Raw genomic sequence first — 21,351 nt, 5'->3', positions numbered from 1 at the left:
AGCAGGCAAAACAGCAACAAGAGAAAAAAAAGAGCATGCTGCATCATGCTTGACACATTCTTGACTTCCATTCAAAATGAGGGTTCTTGGAGGATTTAATTTGCCAGAATGCAGAAATGCCTGAGACATCAATTGCAAATGACTGAATTCTGTGACTTAGCAACTTGAAGGCAGACCCAAAGCCTGCCGAAGTCAATGAAAAGATGCCCGCCAACCCAGTGAGCTTTGTTTTAGGCTCCAAGTAAATACAGATAATAAAAAACCCCTATGTAACACATCACCAAATTTCCTTATTTCTTCAGAGAAGTTTTGTGTCATTTGTGATCTCCAACAGTATTTTAGTGCGGAAAAGCCAAGAAAAACAGAAACATTGTGGGGGGAAAAAACCCAAAGCTTTTGCAGCCAGAAACCTTCACTGCCTGCTACAAAAATATTTGCTGTAGAGTTAGAAGCAACTGCTTTTTGGGGACAACAGTTTAAAGACTGGACAATTGTGATATAAGGCAGTTCTATAATTATTTGCACTTCTGGACGTCATGGATATACCAACCCTTGTATCGTAAAGATAGAAGCTAAGGGAGGAATGCTTGTGATGTTTAACCGGTAAATGAAAATTGGAGCAATTCCAAATCAGCAGAATAACTCACCTTTCTTCCTGGTCTGTGCAACTTGAAGCGATCATCTTTCATCAGGCTGGATAATACCTTCTCCATCTTTATCTCTGAAATGCTGAAGCAACAAAGACAAAAAGTTACCATTTCTCCTACTTTTCAAATATAGCACGTAACAAGCCACAGGCTGATAACGGATAGCAAAAAGATTGAGATTTACATGTTCAACTTAAGAATTTATCCCTGAAATACATGAGGTCTTACCCCAGACACTCACTTAGCCACCCTAAAAGCGTAACTACTGCAAAATCTCAACCCCAGCTAGACTGGTGCTTTCACTGGAACAGACACAATTTTACCCATACTCTTGTGCTGTTACAAGTCACCAACACACACTCCAATTCTAACAGAGCATCAAAATAACTGAAAGTCTCCTTGGTTCTCAACCAGAGTAACTGATTAAAGAAAAAAATTAAGCCTTTAATTATATTTCTGTTGTTTTCGTAATTTTTCTTTCCTTGCATTGACTGAGAAGCACCAAGACAATTGGGAACCATTTGGTTACATTTTCCACTAAAAGAAACTCAAAACAGAGCTGAAGCAGCTCCTAACATTAATACTTCTTTAGATTTGCTTTATAACTATAAACAGTAAGATCTGTAACCTCCACTTTGAACCCAGAGGGTGTCAAACATTTTACTGTACATTAGACACCATGGGCAGGGAGCAGAAGGTGCCTGCATTCAGTTGCTTGTGCAAGTGTGAGAAAGAGACTAAGACATACACATACAGGTTGGAAAGATGTGCTCCACTTACTTTGCTACTTCTCCTACATCTTGTCTCCCCCAATTTACCTTCCAGATTCTCTGGAATCAGAGACATTGCTCAACCCTCATTCAAAGGAACTAGTGCTTTGATGTTTACACACATTTGCTTCCACCCCTGTTAGCAACCATGCTCCCAAAACTAAAGAGCTAAAACTAAAGCTGTGTAAAGACACAGCTCCTTCCTCTCATAGTGGCTCAAGCTCAGAGGGTAACAACAGGATCCCAAGGAACTTCTCCTATCAAGCCAACTCTCCCACAACTTCCCGCCCTCTGGTCACATCATCGCCCTTTCCCACAAGATCTTACACCATTCCAACTTCTTGCTACGTAGCTTGGGTCAAAGCTCAGAGTCACACTTCCTGACAGACACACTCACCCTCCAATTCATGTATAGCTTCAAAAGCCACCTCTGACACCAAACACACGGTTTGATTTCCTTCCCCATTCTGTGAACTCACCTTCCCTCTCATTTGAAGTGTAAAGCCAAAGCTGACCCATTAGGGACCCCATAGCATTTTTTTTAAATACAGGAGGCTCAGTCAGCTGTCCTAGCCAGGCTTCACACTGGGCATTTATTTTCATTCTGTCGACTCACATTCCTCCTGTAGATTCAACCAGATGATTTATTCCCCAGTCCTGCTTGCAAGACACTGCTGGGTACTGTTATGGCCCAGATACTGGAAATGCTTACAAACCTGCTTCATTTTAAAGTGAGTGGTCCTACTTAGAGATGCATTTACAGGAGACTAGAAATTCTTTGTCCTCTTTAACACTGTCTTGTGGGGCACACGCACACCAGGTGACAATACAGGAACAGCTGTGCAGCTCCAGGCCATTAATATTACAGCTGCATCCAAACTGGGTCCCATTTCCAAGGGAATTACTCAGATGATAAAAGCTGAAGTTTGTGGGCCCAAATTTTCAGCAACGGGCAAAGGTCATCTCTAGGAAAGAGATTCTTCTCCTTTTTATACCAGAATAAATACCATAAATACTGCATGGAAGCCAAGGAGTTCATTCGGGGTTACATCAGTCTAAGGAAGAGAGAAATCTTGGGGGTCCAACAGTTCTCAGACTCCTGAATCTCAGATGGTCAGAAAGTTGTATGCGGTTTCTGAAAGGAAGCATTGCTGATATTCTTCAATTTGTAAAGTACAGAAAGAAATTACAACAACAAGGATATCCTCTTTCTTTTCACTCAAAGATCTTTAAACACCTGGCTAGGAGGAATGGACGAATCTTTGCCACACTGTGTAACAGGATACTGTGATCCTCGCCTGTTCCCCAGTCCTTCCCAGTTAAAGCAACAAATACCTTTACTTTTGCAATCTGTCTTTTCAGCCTCAGCCAGCTCACTACCACAACATAAGGAAAGGAAAGGAAAAGAGATGGTCCAGAGAAATAGCCATCCAGCCTGGAAGGTACAGGCCAGTGTGGCCATAAGATAGCCTATATGGGAGACAAGCCCCATTGCTGTGCAGCTGGGACTCACGATGTAGCAGATTCCTCCACAGAGGATGCAGAGAAAGGCGGGGGAGTGATGGGGGAGAAAGGGAAATGGAGCATAAAAAAAAAACCTGAGGGTTTCTGTTTGGTTTTGAAAAGTATAATAGTAAATTAAAACATAAATGGCAACCACTTAAGCAAAGTGAAAAGTATACCTCCCCATCCCCCCCAAAGGTTGCTTTGACACCACTATGAATGAAAACGTCAAACCTTTGACATTGATTTGTCTGAGATGTCACCCCCTCTCCGATCCTCCTCTTGCCTGGCGTGCTGCCAGCTCGCAGCCTAACAGATATGTGAACTTGGTTCACAGCGGGGAGCATCATGTGAGGGGAGCAGGGGAGGGGGGCAAGCACAACCGTACAGAAAGGAAAGAAATGACTCGTGCCTTCACGGTGATGCGTTTTCCTTTATAAATTAGTTAGGCTGCCGTTAGGAGATAAAGAAATTATCTGATAGCTGTCGAGGCAGGCGCTGCTAGATTGCAGTTGAAGGAACTAAGAGAGACATAAGGGGGGGGGGGGAAAGGTGAACCTCACTGACTTTCTTCTGCCTCTTGCCTCCTCCCTTTGAAGGAAAATCTGCTAGTTACGCTTAGAGCCAAGACAGAACATTTTGGAGTCTAACCTTTAAGAAAAAAAAAAAAAAAGGAAAAAAGAAAAAAAGAAATGTACAGAAAACATGAGTGTGCATGTGCACGCACATATGCATTTACAGTTAGGTAAAGGAACCACAACTTCAAGCCACACAAAGACCAAAAAGAAAGTTGCAGAGAGACATGCAGCTTTCTTGAGCCCCAATGGGAATTACTGATCTCAGCAGAGCCAAAGTGAGATCGTTTTGGCAAAGGCTAACACTGCTTTTCCACAGTGGAAGCCAAGGAGAGGCTTCAGGTACCAGTGAAAATTAATTGCGAGCGATTTCCAATTTCAAAGGCAGTCATCCCTAATTCCGAAGTGGATTTTCATCCAGGAACAAAGCCACGTCTGCTCTCATTACTTCCGACTCTCAACATTTCTGGACTTACTCCCATGCATGCTGGGGTGGGTGGAGGGGCTTAAGAAAAAACTCTGGGTCAGATCCTCATCTACTGTAAATCAGCATGGCACTGCTCATTTACACCAGCTGAAGGCTGCAGGGACCCATCTCATGCTTTGTCTTCTTAGAAATACATATTTTATGAAGTATTTACATTTCAATAAACCCAGCGGGAATTTCATTTAAAAAAGAAAAAACAAATTAAAAAAAATTCACAACACACACTCATCCTCAACAAAAACCAAGAGATTTAAAAATTAAGCAAAGAATAAAAAAATGCAAACTCCAGTAACTTGTGCAGTCCAAGTCAAAAGCTACAAAGACTTGGGGTAAAGAAACAAAAATTATCAGTGCTTAAGAGGATCGGTGACAGTCCAACACATGCTGTCTTTCGCCCTTGCACTGAATTAAATTGTCAGGATTATCACCATAATGCTCTGTTTATGAAGGGTAACGGCAATTTGTGCTGATGGCACTTGCTGCCTTTAGCTTCAAGCTGCCTTCCTGCATCTTCTCTGTAATTCATCAGCTCTCTTTTCTATCCCGTTGCCCCTTCTCACACCATGCACTACTATGTAGGAAAAGCGGAGGACACATGACTGCAAACAGGCCAAATCACCCACCCATGCCAATTAGACACTCATTTTCTTCCATCTGAAGATGGGGGTCAAGGAAGGCAAATTACACTCCTTTTTTGGCAAGTCCCTTATCTGCAGGGCAGCACGTTTTATGAAGAACATAAAACAAACAAACAAGAAAAGACAATCCCCAGAGTTGTTTGGCTCTCCTGATTTGAGAAGTGAAGAAAAAAAAAATTATTCACATAAACCTCCCTCTGCTCATTCAGCACAGTCTTCTACAGATTCCTGAAGAACACAGCTAGCTCAACAACAGGTCTCCTTAGCAGATATAATTACCAGCGTGAGTGACACTGCTCCTTAAACTTGTTAAAAAACAACAAAATGGGATAAAAGCATTAACATTTAAAATAAAAAAAGGAGGGAAATTTCCCTCTCCTTCTCCAACACTTCCAAAATATTAGAAAAATAGAACTTTCCACTTGGAGTTAAAAATTCACAATTATGTGGGATTTCACCTTTAAATGTCAGTGCTGTTTGTTACATGAAAAAAACCCCTGTCAGCTTAACCCTCCATGTCTTGCTGGTGTCTGCTTAATAGATAGTTACCTGGGATGATGGATGGCTCTTTGTTAGACCACTAAATGGCTCACAGCCTAGAATAAGCCTGTATTTACTGCCAACATTTGTTTGTTTCAAGGATGCAAAACCAAATTCGACTCCAAGCAGCTCCACCCGACATAAACACAAGAAATAAAAGAGAACTAATTTGTGCATGAGTTTACAGGGCTCCATCAACACTAGTACAACACTAAAGGGACTCTACTCAGCTGATGTTCTGAAACGCCGAGAGACAGAAGTGCAGGGAGCAAGGGGAGTCACATATATCCAGCTGACTGTTGAGGAGCCTTGAGACCCGATAGCGCTCCTGACTAGCAATGCTGAGCAGTGAGTTGTGGTTTTTCTTCACAAAAGGACCATCGCGCAAGCAGAGCTGGACTAAAATCTCATCATGTGTCAGCCATCAGGTAGCCAACTGCACATTGGGCTGGTCCTTAACCAGCCTGGCTTGCTCTCACTGTCTACTCCCAAGTCTGAGCTGGAGCCGGCATAAGAGAAGCTCTCTCAGCTAGCCTGGAAGCACACCCCACTTTTGGTCAGCACAGTCCCCCCTCCTTATTGCCTTCCAGGACCATACTGGGCACTCACCACTTGCAAAAGCCTCTACTATTCCTGTCACAAGCCACTTACACAACACATCTTGGCGAATTACTTGCCAGATATGACCCACAGCTCCCTAGCTATTTCTCTGCCGGATCTCTCCTGAAGAGAAAGCACAATCTCTGACAATATGGTGCTATGCAGGCAGATGGCCAGTTAGCATTTGACAGGCTCATTTGACTTGTGATCTCCACATAGCCACGTTTTGAACCCAGGGCTAGAGAGAACAACAGAGTGCAAAGGATCTCCGACTATCGTCTCCTCTCTGCCCCTCACCACACACACTCACTCACGCACAATCTGTCAAGCTGATGATTTTCACACACTTTCCTTTTCTCCTTTTGCTAGTCTGGGGCTGGTCCTGGATCACAAGAATTAATAAATTCTTATTAAAACCTGCACGAGACACAGTCCCGCTGAAAGTGCCATGGAAGGTTAATTAGCAAGGATGAGCTGAAACTTTTGTTCGTGTTTCTGACTCACTTAATCTTGTGAGAAGCCAGCAAGCTGACATATTCTGCCTCCGAAGGCGCCAGGACAAGCAGGCTGTTCCCGTGACAGCCAATGCGAGCCGTCCTCCCGATCCGGTGGATGTATTCCGCAGGTGAAGCCGGAGCGTTATACTTCAAAAAGGGAACATGAGAAGGGAAAGGAGGAATTAACAGAACACAGCATGTTAATTATAAACGAGACACTCAGCCCACTCATCTGAAACAAAAGGGATCTTAGCAAAACCCACATGCTGTACCTCCCTCGGAATTGGCCTGTTTATAAAGAGCCCATCGGGCTCATCCCTGTAACCATCACTCAGCCACCTCAGCCACAGCAGTTTTTTGACATGTGAATGTGACACATTGGCCAACTTTCAGATAATAGGACAGTTTCCCCATCTCAGTGTCTCTCTTTGCCTTTTACATTTTATTTCTATACAGGCACATCAGGAACCTGTTTGCTTCCCTTAAAATAAAAAACAAAACAAAAAAAGACCCATAAACCCCAGCCCCCAGGACTGCCCATCCAGAACAGGAAGCTGCCTGCTCTGCATTTGGGAGAAAAGCCATAAAATAAAAGACGACAGATTCAAATTCAGAGTTGGGCTAAATTGCTTTGTTTTGATTAAAGCAAATCATAGCTGGTTACTGCATAGAAGAAATCTAAGAGAGATGAGGGAGTAAGTGCTTTCGGCAGCATATGATACAGGTAGCGATTGCCCGCCCGTGTACAACTATCAGGCACTACGAAAATGTTGCTTAAAGCCCCCCCAAATATAGTGGTGCCTCTCATTTACTTCACTGGAAATCAAAACTGCCCTGCCATTTGCAAGATCTGATAAAGGGTGACATATTTCCCTCCCTTTAACCTCCCCCTATTCTTCCCCCCCCTCCTCTCTTTCCTGGAAAAATGAACATGCACAGAGATACTGCTCAGAAATGAGCCCTCAGCAGTTTAACTGGAAAAAACCCAACAACCAAAGCCCACTCTAGTGTTTATACCTGTGCCCTCTGGCAAAGTTTCTACTGGCTAGAGGTGTGAGTAAGATGCTGTGAGCAATCTAATTGCTCCCTGCAGGTCCTTGCTCTTGGACACAGCTCTCAGGACAGCTGAGATTTCGCCTTCTGGACAAACAGAAGTCTCCCAGGGCTTTAGGTAATTTGCACTGCGTTCTAACACTGGCAACTATATCTTTGGTTAAATTATATTAATATACAGATCTGGGAATTAAAGACTTCACTTCCCCAGCCTTCTCCGACTACCTAGCTGCTACAAAATCTTTCTTTTTTAAAACCACAAAATTAAAATCAAATTTGTTACCTGAAGGGATGAGGTAGAAATGAAAAAGCTTTGTTGAGGCTCTGTGCCCTGTTCTTTTTACCCAGGTGTCACTTGATACACGAGAATCTCTGTATCACTTTTTCCTCAATTCAACTAACCTTTTTTTAATTATAAATCTTTTATAAAAATGAAATCTGCTTCATGCTCTCAGCTTCCTCTTTGAAATGACAGGCTGCTATTTTTAAGGTTCAATCCATCTCCCTTAGTTTCTATTTTTTTTTTTTAAACACAATATTTCTGTCAACAGCAATGCAGCAGTATTGGGGTTTTTTTGGGGTTTTGGTGGTTTTTTTTTTTTTCCTCCGGGAAAATCTGAACTATGCAGTGCTACTGAAAGCTGAATGCTTACAGCTACCCAGCCCCAGCCCCAAACCAGCAAAGCCTCACTTGAAACATTCAGGTCATTGCACAGGCACTATGGGGCTACTCAATGTTTAACATTAGGATCCCACTTAAACTCTTCATGGAACTGCCTCCCCAGAAAGCTCAGAAAAATAGAAACACAGAACTGCAAGAGAGATGGCCAGTACTTCACAAGATTTGGCTTCCTTCGCGGGGAAATAGAGGGTGCTTCCTCCCAGCCAGTGGAATATTATTACACAGCTGATAACACTGGAGTTATTGAAGAGGAAAACAGACTGTCAAAACCAAAGCTACGGTAGCAATGCTGTATCCTAGCAAAACCTTGAGTCCCAGTCCTGCAGTCAGGAACACGTGGGTCTCCCACACCTCTAGGCATCAGCACAAAGACCAGCAAACTGCAGAGGGAGGGTCTGGACTGGAAAGGGTTTTCATCTGAGCAAGACTGCACTTCATACATACATACACACACACAGCAAACCTACCTGTACGATCCATGTAACTCGAGGCAGGTCTAGTCCACGTGCTGCAACATCCTTTAAAATTAATACGGAAATTACTTAAGTAAAAATGCTTTGAAGATATCAGCAAAGTAAGAACTCTTCTGGGATGGCAATCATGCCAGGAAAAAAACTGGCTATGCAAGTAGGAATTTTATGTGCCTAGTTTTGGGAGAGATGGACTGGAGGTCAGAAATAATGTTGAGGGTTTAAAAAGCAAGGAATATTGTTAACAGAATAATACAATAAAAAACCATCCACTACTATGGCCCAAAGCCTGGAGGATATAAAAACACCTATTTCAAAAGAGTGGTGTTGAATTACAGCAGTCTGCTACAATCCCTTTACATTCTATCTGAGAGAATCAACTGTCTTAATGGTAGCGATACCTTTGGTTCTTCAGTTTGTTTCAGTGATGAAAATGCGCGTAGGCACCTACTGCCCCAACAGTGAGAGAGGCAGAATTAAATCTCTGGAAGGCAACACTATTTCTGAGCACACCTTTCTCCACAGCAAGCCTAAGAACTAAAACCAGGCTGCTTATGATGAAAAGGAAAATGGCCATAAAGGAAATGGTCAAGGATCCTAGGCGTTGAGTGGAATGTCCAAAGATGCACTGATCTCCACCTACAAATAATTAGTTCTTTCCTAGGTGATGATCTGAAGTTGAGGAGCAGATGACTTGCAGGTCACCTGGCCCTACGATAAAAGGCCAACAAACAATTTAGCAGAATCTGCAGGAAGCTGGAGTACAGCTCGAGCAGAGGGGAGTTCAGCTACCCCTTAAGATTTTCACCAGTCTGGTTTTGATTTGGAGAAACCAAACTCAGCCCCAAAGAAAAGAGTCTGAAGCTGCTGTCAGGAGTGTTATTTGATGTGCCAGCTGGTGAGAAAACCCATCAACTTGGAGAAGGACTTGAATGAGACCCTTTAGTTATCCATAGCCAGGACAGCTCAAAAAACATACCCTTTCCAAGAGAAAAGAGAGTTTAAATACTGTTCAAAACAAAGAGAGAGTGCAAATACTTTTCAATCTCCCTTCTTGATTTTCTGTTCATTAGTAATGTCCTCACATACTCCTTGGATTTTACATTCACCACGTGCAATAGCAGAGCAGGTGTGCAGATTTAACTCTGTTAGGAAATGTTTTGGAACACATGTATCTTTTAGCTAGCTGCAAAATAGAATATATTAAGAACGTAAGCAGGAGCTTAATGTACTAAAAATGTGTCAGCCACCCACTGAAGTGTTTTCATGCAACTCCCACACAAGTTAAAAGACTAGGAAGCTGATGTTTTGGCAGCAAAGGCCTTCCCATAAGCACTAGCCAGGTTGCTTTGTGGCTCCAACTGCAGTAAAAGAGGAGACACTTTCCACAGCGCCCACTCTGAAATAATACACACTTTCGCTCCAACACGCTCATTAAGAAACGACTTGTTCCCAGAGTCAGAATGAACAGATGTACAAAAAGCCATTTAAAGGAGGTTGGAGAAAATAAATCAAGAGAAGTCAGGCAAAACATACAGCAGTTACCAGGATAACAAGATTATAACCTCTACAGCAAGATCAGACATGAGTGCTGACATCTGATTCCTATCTGGCTGGCTCTTATATACTTCCACACTGACGAGTCTTTGGTCTTTTCCTACATTGTGCTCTAGACCCAGTAGTCTAGGAAAGGCTGTGTTTGATGAGAGGGCTCTGACCTTGGGACAGGGTCAGTTTACCGAAAATAAACAGATAGCCAAGCTGTCCCTGTGGTCAGGAGCAGGCAACTCCAACATGGGGAGGAGAAGTAGATGGCAGGAGCAGAAGCCATCCCTCTCGTCCACCAGGATTCTTTCACTCCTCTTCTAAGGTACCTTCTCTCAATACCTCTAGCTGGGAAACTACTGCTGCAGACAGTTATCGTTCTCATGTGCATTTGCCAAAGCAAGCAGGAAAGTTGAAAAGGTTAACCAAAAGCCTTATAAATAGCCAGGGACAACATTTTAGGAGGAGGCGCTCTCCCATCATCAGCCTTGTATTCACTATTGCTTTCACAATGCCACCAACTCCACTCAGCTGTTACTGACACATATCAGCAGCTATTCTCCCGGGGTTTAACTTGGCTTTCTTTCAGAAGTGTCTTGGGAGTTACTGGTAATTGGAGTGTTTTGCAAACTCTCAAAGATTCCTCAGTATCAGTCCACCTGCGTCTCCTGTAGCTCCTTTTCCTCAAAGAGCCCAGTAGACAGCAGCAAGGTAGAATTAGGATAAAAAGTTTGAGTTGATTTGCTTTCCTCTGCTGGCAGAGCCCATGAGCTTCCTGCTTCTCATATCTTTAGAAAAATACTTGTGGGTCAACTTACCCGGATAGAGAATACAGCTCAAGCAACAATTATCCAGTTTTACTAGCACTACATTATTCCACACACAGAAGCGCTAACGTGCTGCCAGTGCTCTTTCAAGAAGCCCAATAGATTTCCAATGTACTACTCTCCCTTCTTTTCCACTGTCCCAGACAGCATTCCCCTTTCCACGCATGACCTCACACCACCATTCCTTAATAACAGGGAAATCAAGAATATGACACCTCAGCAGGTCACCGCTGATTCCTTTCAATGGGCAATGGAAGGGAGAAGTAAGTGATCATCTCACAGGAGCAAGAAGAAATAATCTACACCAGGGCAATTTTAAAGAAAACCCAGATGCCAAGCAAACACGATAAAAACACGATAATCTGAAACCTTAACCATGTTCCTGCCCTGATCCCAACTGCAAGCCACAGAATGACACGGCATCAAGGTACAATCCACCTGAGGACCCCCAGAAATGCTGAAATTTCTGCTTCTAACAATTCGCGTTACCAGCCTGTGCTCGTGGTGGTGGGGTACGCAGGGGTGGGTGCAAGGAACGGAGGGCAAAAAGGCCACACTGAAAGCGAGGCGTGTCGCTGCAGAAGATCAGAACCAACACAGCCACAAAAGTTTTGCAAGGGCCTTGGTTTGCTCAGTCCCTCTCACACAATCTAATTAGGGCAAAGGAAATTGCTAAAGTTGCTTTTGAAAGACACTCAATGGTGAGGTCTTGAAGGCCCTGAGCTTGACAATTGGCTGCCTACATGAGGCCTAGAAGTACAGATGGAAGGCAGCTTGCTCAGGTGCCAGGCTGTCAGTTGGATTAAAATGACTCATTTATTTACCAAAGAACCTCACAAAGTGCTTTAGCTAACAGGCAGAGAGGGCCTAACGGCTCTCCAAGCTGGGGAAGAAGCTCTCGCGCCTTCCCGGCCTGCCAAAAGTCATTACTGCCGAGTGTGGAAAGCCATCAGCAGGGTAGAGACCCCCGTCGGCAGGGTGACAGATTGGGCTGCGTAATCAGAGGAGGAAGGAGAGAGCACAGAAGCTGTCAGAGGCGAAAGCTCTTGGCTGGGGCCGCCAGAAAACTGGCAAGATGAGTTAGCGTGACTGAGTAAACAGCAAACAATCTCCAAATGATCTTTCCTCTCTCCCTGGAAGAGATGAACTTGTTTAAAAGGCACATCCCAAAGGAAGCCGCAAAGAACTTCAGTGAAGGAGAGAGAAATAAATCTGGATGAGACCCTCTGAGATACACAGCCCTTCTTTATTTTCTTGTCTGCCAGCTTATATTGTCTGGCAAAAATATTTTATGGAATATATTAATATACATATGACATAGAGCAAATTAATAAAAGGAACAGCAGGTCCCATTGCTTACTAGAGCGGAAGGATGGGTGGAGAACATGGCATAAGGGACAAGGGAAGGACGGGAACATTATTTGTGTTGCTCTTTTGTGAGCCAGGTTTCAAAATTTTGTGGGCACAAAATGTGATTTCACAGTGAAAAGAACAGAACCATCTTTCTGCAAAACATTTTTGCTAATATGAAGAAGAGTGTCGAAAAAGCAATGCCCTCAGAGACAGGAGGTGGTCACAGTGCCTGGCTGCCCTTTGGACATCTGCGTTGGGGAGGCACCTGTAATGTGGGACTAGTGCAAAGTGTATCTCTATATTAAGGTGTCCATATGGTCCCCATTACTGTGGTAACAGGCCACCTCCTGGTTTCAATGCATTTGTCCTCCCAACATCTCTGTAAGATAGAACAGTGCTACTATCCCCATTTTACAGATGGGGAGCTGAAGCACAGGGAGATTTTGGACTCAGACACACAACTTACTGTGCTTAAAGTGCTAACCATGTGCCAGCTGAGCCATAGTAACTGTAACTGTCAGGATTTGCATCCCTGCCTTGCAGTAAATGCAAAGTAGCTTAGATTGAAACGAACGAGGGTTACAGTAAATGCATTACCTTACACTACCCTCTTCACGGCAATCTAGATTAATTCACATTACTTCCCATTTATGACAGGTCAAGAGCAAACACACAACTATCGCTGCTCAGCTGACATGCGGTTACTTGCCTTGTCATCACAATTCCACATCCACTTGTATGGAGTCTGGGGCATGGCAGAAAATTAAACTACATCTCCAGTGTCTCAAGAGGGTGATCCCATCCACTGGGATTTCTTTATCCAACTTCTTCTTCTTCCTACCTTGTCAATAGCTGTACATTTCCTGGCAGATTTTTCCTGCCACAGGCTGCATTTCCCCTTTGAACAGTCTCACCCAGGAACCGATAACCCAGTGATTGCAACGATTCTGTTTTCTCTTTGACTAAAATTGAGCATTCACTGTCTTTCTGAACTCATTAAACTGAAATTTCAGTAACAAGACATGTCCTTGAAATTTCTCAGTTATAGACAGCATTTGCATGAAGGATAACAAAGTTTAGCTATTTATTATTTAGAATTTACCAAATACTTTTTATCTTCAAAACACTTAATCTACAGCACTGAATGATTTAAGGTTTGCTATCCTCCTCAGCTGAGACACTGAAGTAACAGTGAGAGATACACTGAGTTTAGCCGAGACACTTTTTCCCTCCATATATAGGGAAACCAAGTTATAGTTACACTTATGCATTGCAAAGATGCATTTTGACCTTGATCAAACCATTGAAAGGTTGTACACACAAGCAGGACCACAACTAGCATGTAACAAGTACAATTTTACAGGTGATGCAATATATAATTTGGCAACCCTAAATCAAACACTCCTATAAACATGGCAGTCCTAGTTTGAACTGCAGGCATGAAAATAAGATAAACTTCAGCCCCCACTCTCTGAAAAAAATTGCAACTAGTTTCCTTTAAGAATAACGTGCTGCAAGAACAGGAGTCATTTCAGAGCTGGAGAGGGTTTCTCAGCTCTAATTACTCCCGATCGCTGTAATTTACAAGTTTGCAGTGGGTAGAAATCGCCAAGATTCACACATTTTCAGATCAACAGCTGCCACTATTAGAGAGCAAATCGTGCAGCCTTCTGCACCACTGCAGCAGGCTAGCTGTGGCACCGACAGGTCAGAAACGAGAAGCGGAAGGTGCCACCACAACACAAGGGTGCCAGCAAACTTCAGTAGAGGACAAGAATTTCTCCCTCAGCACCCTTGAAGGAAGCTTGAAGGGCAAAGCATGGAGAGCAGCAGAGCATGTGCATTTCTAATGACACCATTCTCTGGTTGGGCTTCCCTTCCATCCCTGCAGGTTTTTGTTTTTAACCTTGGGGTAGTCATTAAGATAGGAAATATCACATTACATCCAATTTACCTGGCAGTTATGGGGCATACTACAAATCAGGATTGCGTTCTACTGACTGCATGTAGAGGGCAAGGCTCCAGCTTCAAATGAACAGATTTTTCCAGACATAAGACCATGCAAAATACTTAGAGGCCTCTTGTATAAGACACACGCTTTTTCTGTATATGGTACCTTGCAGTAAAAGAACACATAACAGTTTGCAAAGAGGGTACCAGTCCTTATTTAATACGTAGATGCAGAAAAAGGAGACGACTTTCCTCAAGGTCAGGCAGCGAGCTGGAATTAGAGCTCAGTGCCAAATCCTCTGTTCTAGCACTAGGTATCAGACATGCCCATTAGCGTGGAGCTGCAAAGGGACTCTAAGTTACTTACAGTGCAAAGCAACATGCCGGTCTTGGATTTTAGGAACTCCTGGAAGACCTCTGTTCTTTCCTAGAGGATTGAAACAGAAAAATTAAGGGAGTGCTTATGTACGTTACAATCAAACATAAAGCAAATCAGCTAATGGAACAATTTAACAACTATGCCTCATTCACTATATCATGTACAGCTTCAAAAGCAAAGGAATTGAGTTCATGAGTTCCAGTCAGACACTTCCTGCAAATAGAAAAAAAAATCTATGGCTTACAGGTGTGGTCCCAGGTAGGAAGGCACAGAGTCTGGGGCAAGCCTGAATGCATTTGGTCAAATCAAAGCAGTCAACACCTCCACGGTTTGCACAGAAATATGGCCTGTATATGTCAAAAAACAGTAACTGTTTTACATGGAGAGGTGATCCACAAAAGATTCAGCAGCAGCAACAGAAGCACTAGCATACTTTATGGGCAACACAGGCTTTTGTGAATGCAAGAAAAAGCTGGGCATCTTAACTGCTGTCTGTTCAGTCGCACGATGAGCAGGATAAGCCGATTTTGTTGACACAGCGATATAGTCACAAGAGATCAGCCTCATTGTGCCCAATGGGGCATGCAGACAGTCACTGGACTGACTGTGTAATTATTAAGTATCAGGGATGCTCAGCTGCACAGTTGCTCATGTGAACTGTTGTGGGGTAAGCCTTCAAAGTAACAGGGCAATAGAGATGAGACCTTGGCCAGAAACCCCTGCCCAAGGGGGCAAGGAGGCAGGACTCCTGGGCCCTGCAGGCAGCTGCCACAGAGCTCCCAGGGCACCCTCCCATGGCCTTCCCACAAGAAAAGGCCTTGTACTGGTGAGGGCCACCAACAGGACTGCTGACACTGGGATGGAGGTCGTTCCTTCCCATGAGTGTCAGAGGCAGGTGCTCCCCAGCCTTGTCCTCATCACTGGTCTGCACCAGCAGTATTCCTGCAGCCCCCACTTTTAACAGGAGCTCAGGCTCCCGGGCAGGGCTGTCCACAGCCCCCAGATCCCAAATTACCCCACCAGCAGTTTTTGAGCCATCGAACCCCAGAATTGCAGGAACCTGCCAGTACGACTCCTCCCTTACCTTCAAAAGCCTCCTGCTTTGTCAGTCCCAAAACCTTCCTAAGCACACTCCAGTTAGTTTAACTAACTGCTCTGGGGTGTGATTTTTTTCTTGATAAAAGCAACAGAAACTGATTCTCCAACCCACATTACATCACAATATTTGCTATCACACAAGACAATCTCTGAGCGCTAGTAACCAAAGGCCTCAGTAGCATTTGGTCTCCGCTTGCCAGTACCACCTATCCATCTACATTCCCTCTCCTTAGCTGTGGGAAACAACCACACACTCACACTCCCTTGATCTGATTCCATTTACTCTTCTCCTTTTCAGAGCTCAGGCTGTCTCTGGCCTCAGAAACACCATACCTGCTTCCTTCCTGCCCCTTTTGCTTCCTCCTTCCAAAATACCCTTGTTTCCATGTTTCAAGCCTTCCTCCTCAGAGTTCTAGCTAGGAGTTAAGCGAATGTCCTGTTATGTTGATGATATAGAAGAAACCTTACATACTTGACTCCCAGCTAGAGGTACTGTTCTGGGAAAGAAGGGAAACTTGGGCCTTGCCGACACACTGAACCCTCTGCTGACAAAAATTAAAGAAGTGAGCACGCTGTATCTTGTTGACAATGACAGCAGCCGTGCTCAGCAGTACCATATGGGATCCACAATTTAGCTCCATTAATGCTCTTAATTTGAAGACATCAAGCACTAATTACACACTGGGTACTAAAAAGGCAAAACCCTTCCCCTGGTGCCAGCTACTTAGTGGTGTTCTGTTGGCTTAACAGCTGGTCAGGGTAGAGTTGGGCCAGACCAGGCCTGCTCACTCGCTCAGGCAGGCAGGTTGAGGAAAGGCCAGACTGCAGGGACAGCAAAGCACATGTTTCTGGTCTCCACAGGATGGGAATGAGTGAGAAAAACAATGGCTCTTCACCTCTTGCTTCATCAGAAGAGCTCTATTCATTTACCATCTCTGCTGTGCAGCTCAGAGTAGAGCAGTAACCCTCTCCATCACAGACCAAGGGCAGGATCAGGGGCTGAACTTTCAAGGGAGGTCCCTCAGCTACTGAGAGAAATGCTGCAGTGACAGTTCATTTGACACTCTTCTCCTGGCCTCTCAGCCCGGTGTAGCAAGCTCCAATCTCATCACCCAGGCCTATCCAGCTAAAACCTACACCTATTTTGGGGTAATCACCATTACATTGCTATTATTCCATCCCACAGAAAAGAGCAGTCTGTCAAGACGTGGTTCTTCAAAACCAAAGCCAAACTGCTCCATCCTTATCTAATGGGGGCAGCTTACTGGGTAGTAATGTTTTGGGGCTTGGATGAGGTTTTCCTTTGGCATTAAAAGCCTGTCTTGACCGCTTGAGAGAGAACCATGGATACATAAATGGTTTAAGTGCACCCACTGGGAATACAGAAAGGCTGTCTCAGCCTGCTGAAATAACACCTCTTGCCTCTTCAGCTGTGTTTTTCAGATATAGCTACCAAGGTACTTTCCAGAAGTGGGACAACATTCTTATTCTCATTAGCAGATGGAAGAGTGAGGCCCCTAGAGGTGAAATGACTCTCTGTCCTCTCTTCTGCCCTCCTCCCCAAAATAACCACATAATAAATCATAGGGAATAAGGAATAAAACTGTGTATCCTGACATTTTAAGAATGCTTACTTCCTGTTCCATGTTGCCATGCAGTCGTAGAAACTGAAAGTGCGCAGAGGAGACAGATGAATGTTCAGGTTGTTCCGATTCTAGCCCTCCTGAAAGGACATTTAGAAGGAGCTCATAGTGGAATTCCACTTGTTCACAGCTGGAGAAAAAGATGATCATCTTGTGGTGTTTTTCAAACTGCAAGAAAAACAAGAAAATCGCACATGACCATTTCCACAGACCTCTCCCAATTCCCTGATCATTATAAGATCTATGTGGCTTCCACATCCGGAGATACGATTATCCGGGAAAGGATTATGGAGTTTGACACCAAATGCTGAGACCACAAAAGAAGTATGAGTGCTGGCTGCACAGGTATCTCAATGCCAGCAGGAGAGACGCAGTAGCACCTCAGCTCTCTTGTGGCTCCCTGTACACTAGATGCACTTCAAAGCCCTAGATCTAAGCCACGCTATCCTTGATAGAGTAACAGATCAAGGAGTTGGAAAGGGCAAGGGGCTACTTAATAATATAAATGCAAACAGAATCTCACCTTGCATTTCTCAAGGATAAAAGCTGCTAACGTGACAAGCCTCAGTTTGCTGGGGACCATCATGACATACTGCTTGAGCTTCTCTGGAACAGCAAAGTTTTCCTGGTCCATGTGGTTTGATGAACTATTGGCTTGTCTACCCGTTTGTGATGCTGGTTTGAGTGCCTTCTGGATTTCATCTGCTATGGAAATGCTGATGGGATCATTCAAACTGATATCGGCCAGTCGCGTTACTCCTAAATCACAGAAAATGAAAAATACATGCAGTCCAGTCTGGGGTGCTGCTGGGGGGCGCGATGATACAGTCACATAAAAAACGAGCTAACGCAACTGCAGTAAAAAGCAATGAAGGGCAAGGAACTAATGAGCCATGCCTCAGACACTGACAGAACACAACCACAAACTTCAGACTTTTCAGGGCTTAGCCAGGCTTAGTTGCTGTGGGCTCCACTAAAAGCATCACAAGACACTACTTCAGCCACCTGTGCTATTTTACATTACATAAATGTCTTGACCAGATAGACAGCATTTGGCAGTCCTGTTTTTTAAGTGTGTGTGTGGAAAAAAACCCCAGCAGATCTTCACTCTATCAAGAGTGCAGGAGTCATGAGACCTGGCTCAATTCTTGCCTCAGCAACTGACTTCTTGTACGATACTGAGCAAATCACACAACAGCTGTCCTGTCCTGTCATGAGCTTTTTGCCTTAATTCTATATTTGTAAAGGAAACAAACAAACCAGTGCTTCCCAGGTTCACAGTGACTTTGTTCTGGAATTTGTGAGACGTATGTAAGGACCATGTAAGTATATACAGACAGAAATTCCAGTAATGAAGGACAAGTGTCATAAGCCCAAAGAAATCAATAGGCATTATTCCACTTCTGCAAAGGGCTTCAGACTGGGCTGTAACATAATCAGACTCAACCCATTATTTTGCAGTTGCCTGTGTGTTATTCAGCTAAAAGAGACACCATCTGTCTATAACCTACCTTCTGTGAGGGTGGCTGAGAGCAGGACATTCTGACGTGTCTCTCTCTCGGCATTTAAAGCATTGAGTATCACAGCTACATCCTTCTCAAAGCCCAGGTCCAGGATCCTACAAAAACAGCAGAGGTGATGAAAGATGCTGTAGGAAGGAATGAGGAGAAAGTCTCAATGCTACATGAGCCAATTAGGAATAGAGGAAGTGCTAAAGCTGATCAGATCTTTGGCCCATCTAGCTTCATATTCCATCTTCAACTTTTGCCAGGGTCAGACACGTCAGAAGACACTGACAGAATTTCTGCAATGAATAATTGTACAATGATACGTCCAAAGGGGACATTTCTGCCTAATCCCAGACATCTGGTGCTTGGCTGAGGCCACTGAGCATGAATGGTTTAAGATCGCGTGCACGCTTTCTCTCTTATTTTTTAAAATTATTTAGTGAATTATGATGCAGAGGGTATCATAATTATTTTCCATATTGTCCTGGTTTCAGCTGGGATAGAGTTAATTTTCTTTCTAGCAGCTGATATAGTGCTAGGTTTTGGATTCAGTATGAGAAGAATGTTGATAACACACTGATGTTTTCAGTTGTTGCTAAGTAGTGTTTAGACTAAGTCGAGGATTTTTCAGCTTCTCATGCCCAGCCAGCAAGAAGGCTGGAGGGGCACAAGAAGTTGGGAGGGGACACAGCCAGGACAGCTGACCCAAACTGGCCAAAGGGGTATTCCATACCATGTGATGTCATGCCCAGTATATAAACTGGGGGGATTTGGCACGGGGCATCACTGCTCAGGAACTAACTGGGCATCAGTTGGCGAGTGGTGAGCAATTGCATTGTGCATCCCTTGTTTTGTATATTCCAATCCTTTTATTCTTACTGTCATTTTATTATTGTTATTATTATCATTATTAGTTTCTTCCTTTCTGTCCTGTTAAACTGTTCTTATCTCAATCCACGAGTTTTACCTTTTTTTTTTTTTTCCCCCGATTCTCTCCCCCATCCCACTGGGTGTGGGGGGAAGTGCATGAGTGGCTGTGTGGTGCCTAGTTGCTGGCTGGGGTCAAACCACAACACATATCTAAACACTTGAAAGTTTACCTGTCTGCTTCATCAATAATCAGCCACTGAGTGCGACGGAAATGAATACATTCTGTGGACTTGATGTGATCAACCAGGCGACCAGGAGTTGAAATGAGGATATTTATCCCTTTACGTAATCTGTTTAGATTAAAACACAAAAAAAGAAAAAGAAACAAGAAAAAAGAAAGAGGAAAAAAAAAAAGAAAATAAAACATACAGGTTAGCAGTAACTCTGGAATAGGAACCCAGAGTGAGGAACTGGAACCTACAGAGGAAAAATCATGGCCATAGTAAAATCAGCAGGGACAGTGATTAAAACTGAAATTTCTCGCACAGCTAAATTTTATCCTTGATCATCATTGATACTCAGAGGCATACTTGGTGATAAGGACAGGGTGGAAAGAAATATTAATAATATTAAAAAAAAAATCTAAAACACCCAAGCTAGCTTTTCTTTTCTAATTGAGTACTTTCTTTACTGTCAAGAGTAAACTTCTTTTTGTGTATACTTATACAGAGAGAAATGAAAATTCCATTTTGGATTACCAGCTTACAATTCAATTCTTGAAAAGGGAAAAGAAAGAGATTTTTAACACCAGGAAATCTCTTCTCCAGAAAGCAATTTCCCCCATAACAAACACCGTAGACAGCACTTGGTGGTAAGCAAATACAGGTGTTTGTCAGAAGAGAAAAAAAAATACTGACACAAGAGATCATCTTCTCAGAAGGCTCATCAACATTTTAGAAATAGATCCAACTGGGGGAAGTGAATACTTCCTGCTGACCCAGTCACTGTATCTGTGTAAGATCCAGGGGGATCACAGCTTGATCCAAACTCACAATCCTCTCTCACAGTAAGAAAAGCACTCTAAAGAAGAGTAACAGATAAAAACGCTGTAGAGCAGAAGAACCCCAAATACAACTTAAGAAGTTGGCTTCCTACCTGGCTTTTTCCGATTTTCTCTTTTCTCCCCCCATTAGCACTCCAGGCACAATCCAGGCAAATGGCTACAGAAAGGAAAACCAAGACCAATACAGATTCTTCTTAACAAAGAGACAGAGCCTAATCCAAAAATGATATTTCTGGGCAAAAAGAGAAAGGACTGGGGCTGACAGCACTGTGCGTCTGATTTGATCTAACAGATACAGTCTACATGCACTCTGTCACCCACAGCTACATATCAATGGCACCTTTAGTTCTAGCCATGTAACTTGCTTCCCACATCATCTAGGAAGATAGAAATGCAATCATTTTTGCACCACTTCCAATCACATAATAATATTTCTTTTCCTTCTCGCCATGTAGCCTATATGTTCAAAGACAAGCTACAATGCTATTTCTTCATCTTGCCTTTAAGCAGTATCTTCCTGTGGCCAAGGAAAACTTAAGAAAAAACACAGGACCTGTAAAGTTTATAAATACATACACAGACCTACATGCACACAGTCACCATGTCTGCGAACATTAAATGTCAGTCTCATTGATATTGGCAGGAGTTTTTGC

At 43.5% G+C, this 21,351-nt stretch overlaps 1 protein-coding gene across 4 annotated transcripts in view; it reads right to left on the bottom strand.

The window, feature by feature from the left end:
* Positions 1 to 21,351, bottom strand: part of DDX31 (DEAD-box helicase 31) — a 50,755-nt gene that overhangs the window by 21,912 nt on the left and 7,492 nt on the right. For all 4 annotated transcript variants that reach the window (XM_052815933.1, XM_052815936.1, XM_052815935.1 and 1 more), the window contains 9 exons: positions 20,791 to 20,855; positions 19,866 to 19,985; positions 18,769 to 18,875; positions 17,781 to 18,016; positions 17,249 to 17,425; positions 14,505 to 14,564; positions 8,460 to 8,510; positions 6,265 to 6,404; positions 648 to 729 (listed from right to left, as the gene is read on the bottom strand). In XM_052815933.1, coding sequence (XP_052671893.1) covers positions 648 to 729; positions 6,265 to 6,404; positions 8,460 to 8,510; positions 14,505 to 14,564; positions 17,249 to 17,425; positions 17,781 to 18,016; positions 18,769 to 18,875; positions 19,866 to 19,985; positions 20,791 to 20,855 — 1,038 coding nt within the window. The remainder of the gene's footprint in view (positions 1 to 647; positions 730 to 6,264; positions 6,405 to 8,459; positions 8,511 to 14,504; positions 14,565 to 17,248; positions 17,426 to 17,780; positions 18,017 to 18,768; positions 18,876 to 19,865; positions 19,986 to 20,790; positions 20,856 to 21,351) is intronic.

Source organism: Harpia harpyja, chromosome 19 (genome assembly GCF_026419915.1).
Source record: "Harpia harpyja isolate bHarHar1 chromosome 19, bHarHar1 primary haplotype, whole genome shotgun sequence".
In the NCBI taxonomy this organism is placed as follows: domain Eukaryota; kingdom Metazoa; phylum Chordata; class Aves; order Accipitriformes; family Accipitridae; genus Harpia; species Harpia harpyja.
The sequence above is the reverse complement of the archived record's forward strand: the minus strand, read 5'-3'. Positions and strand labels throughout refer to the sequence as shown.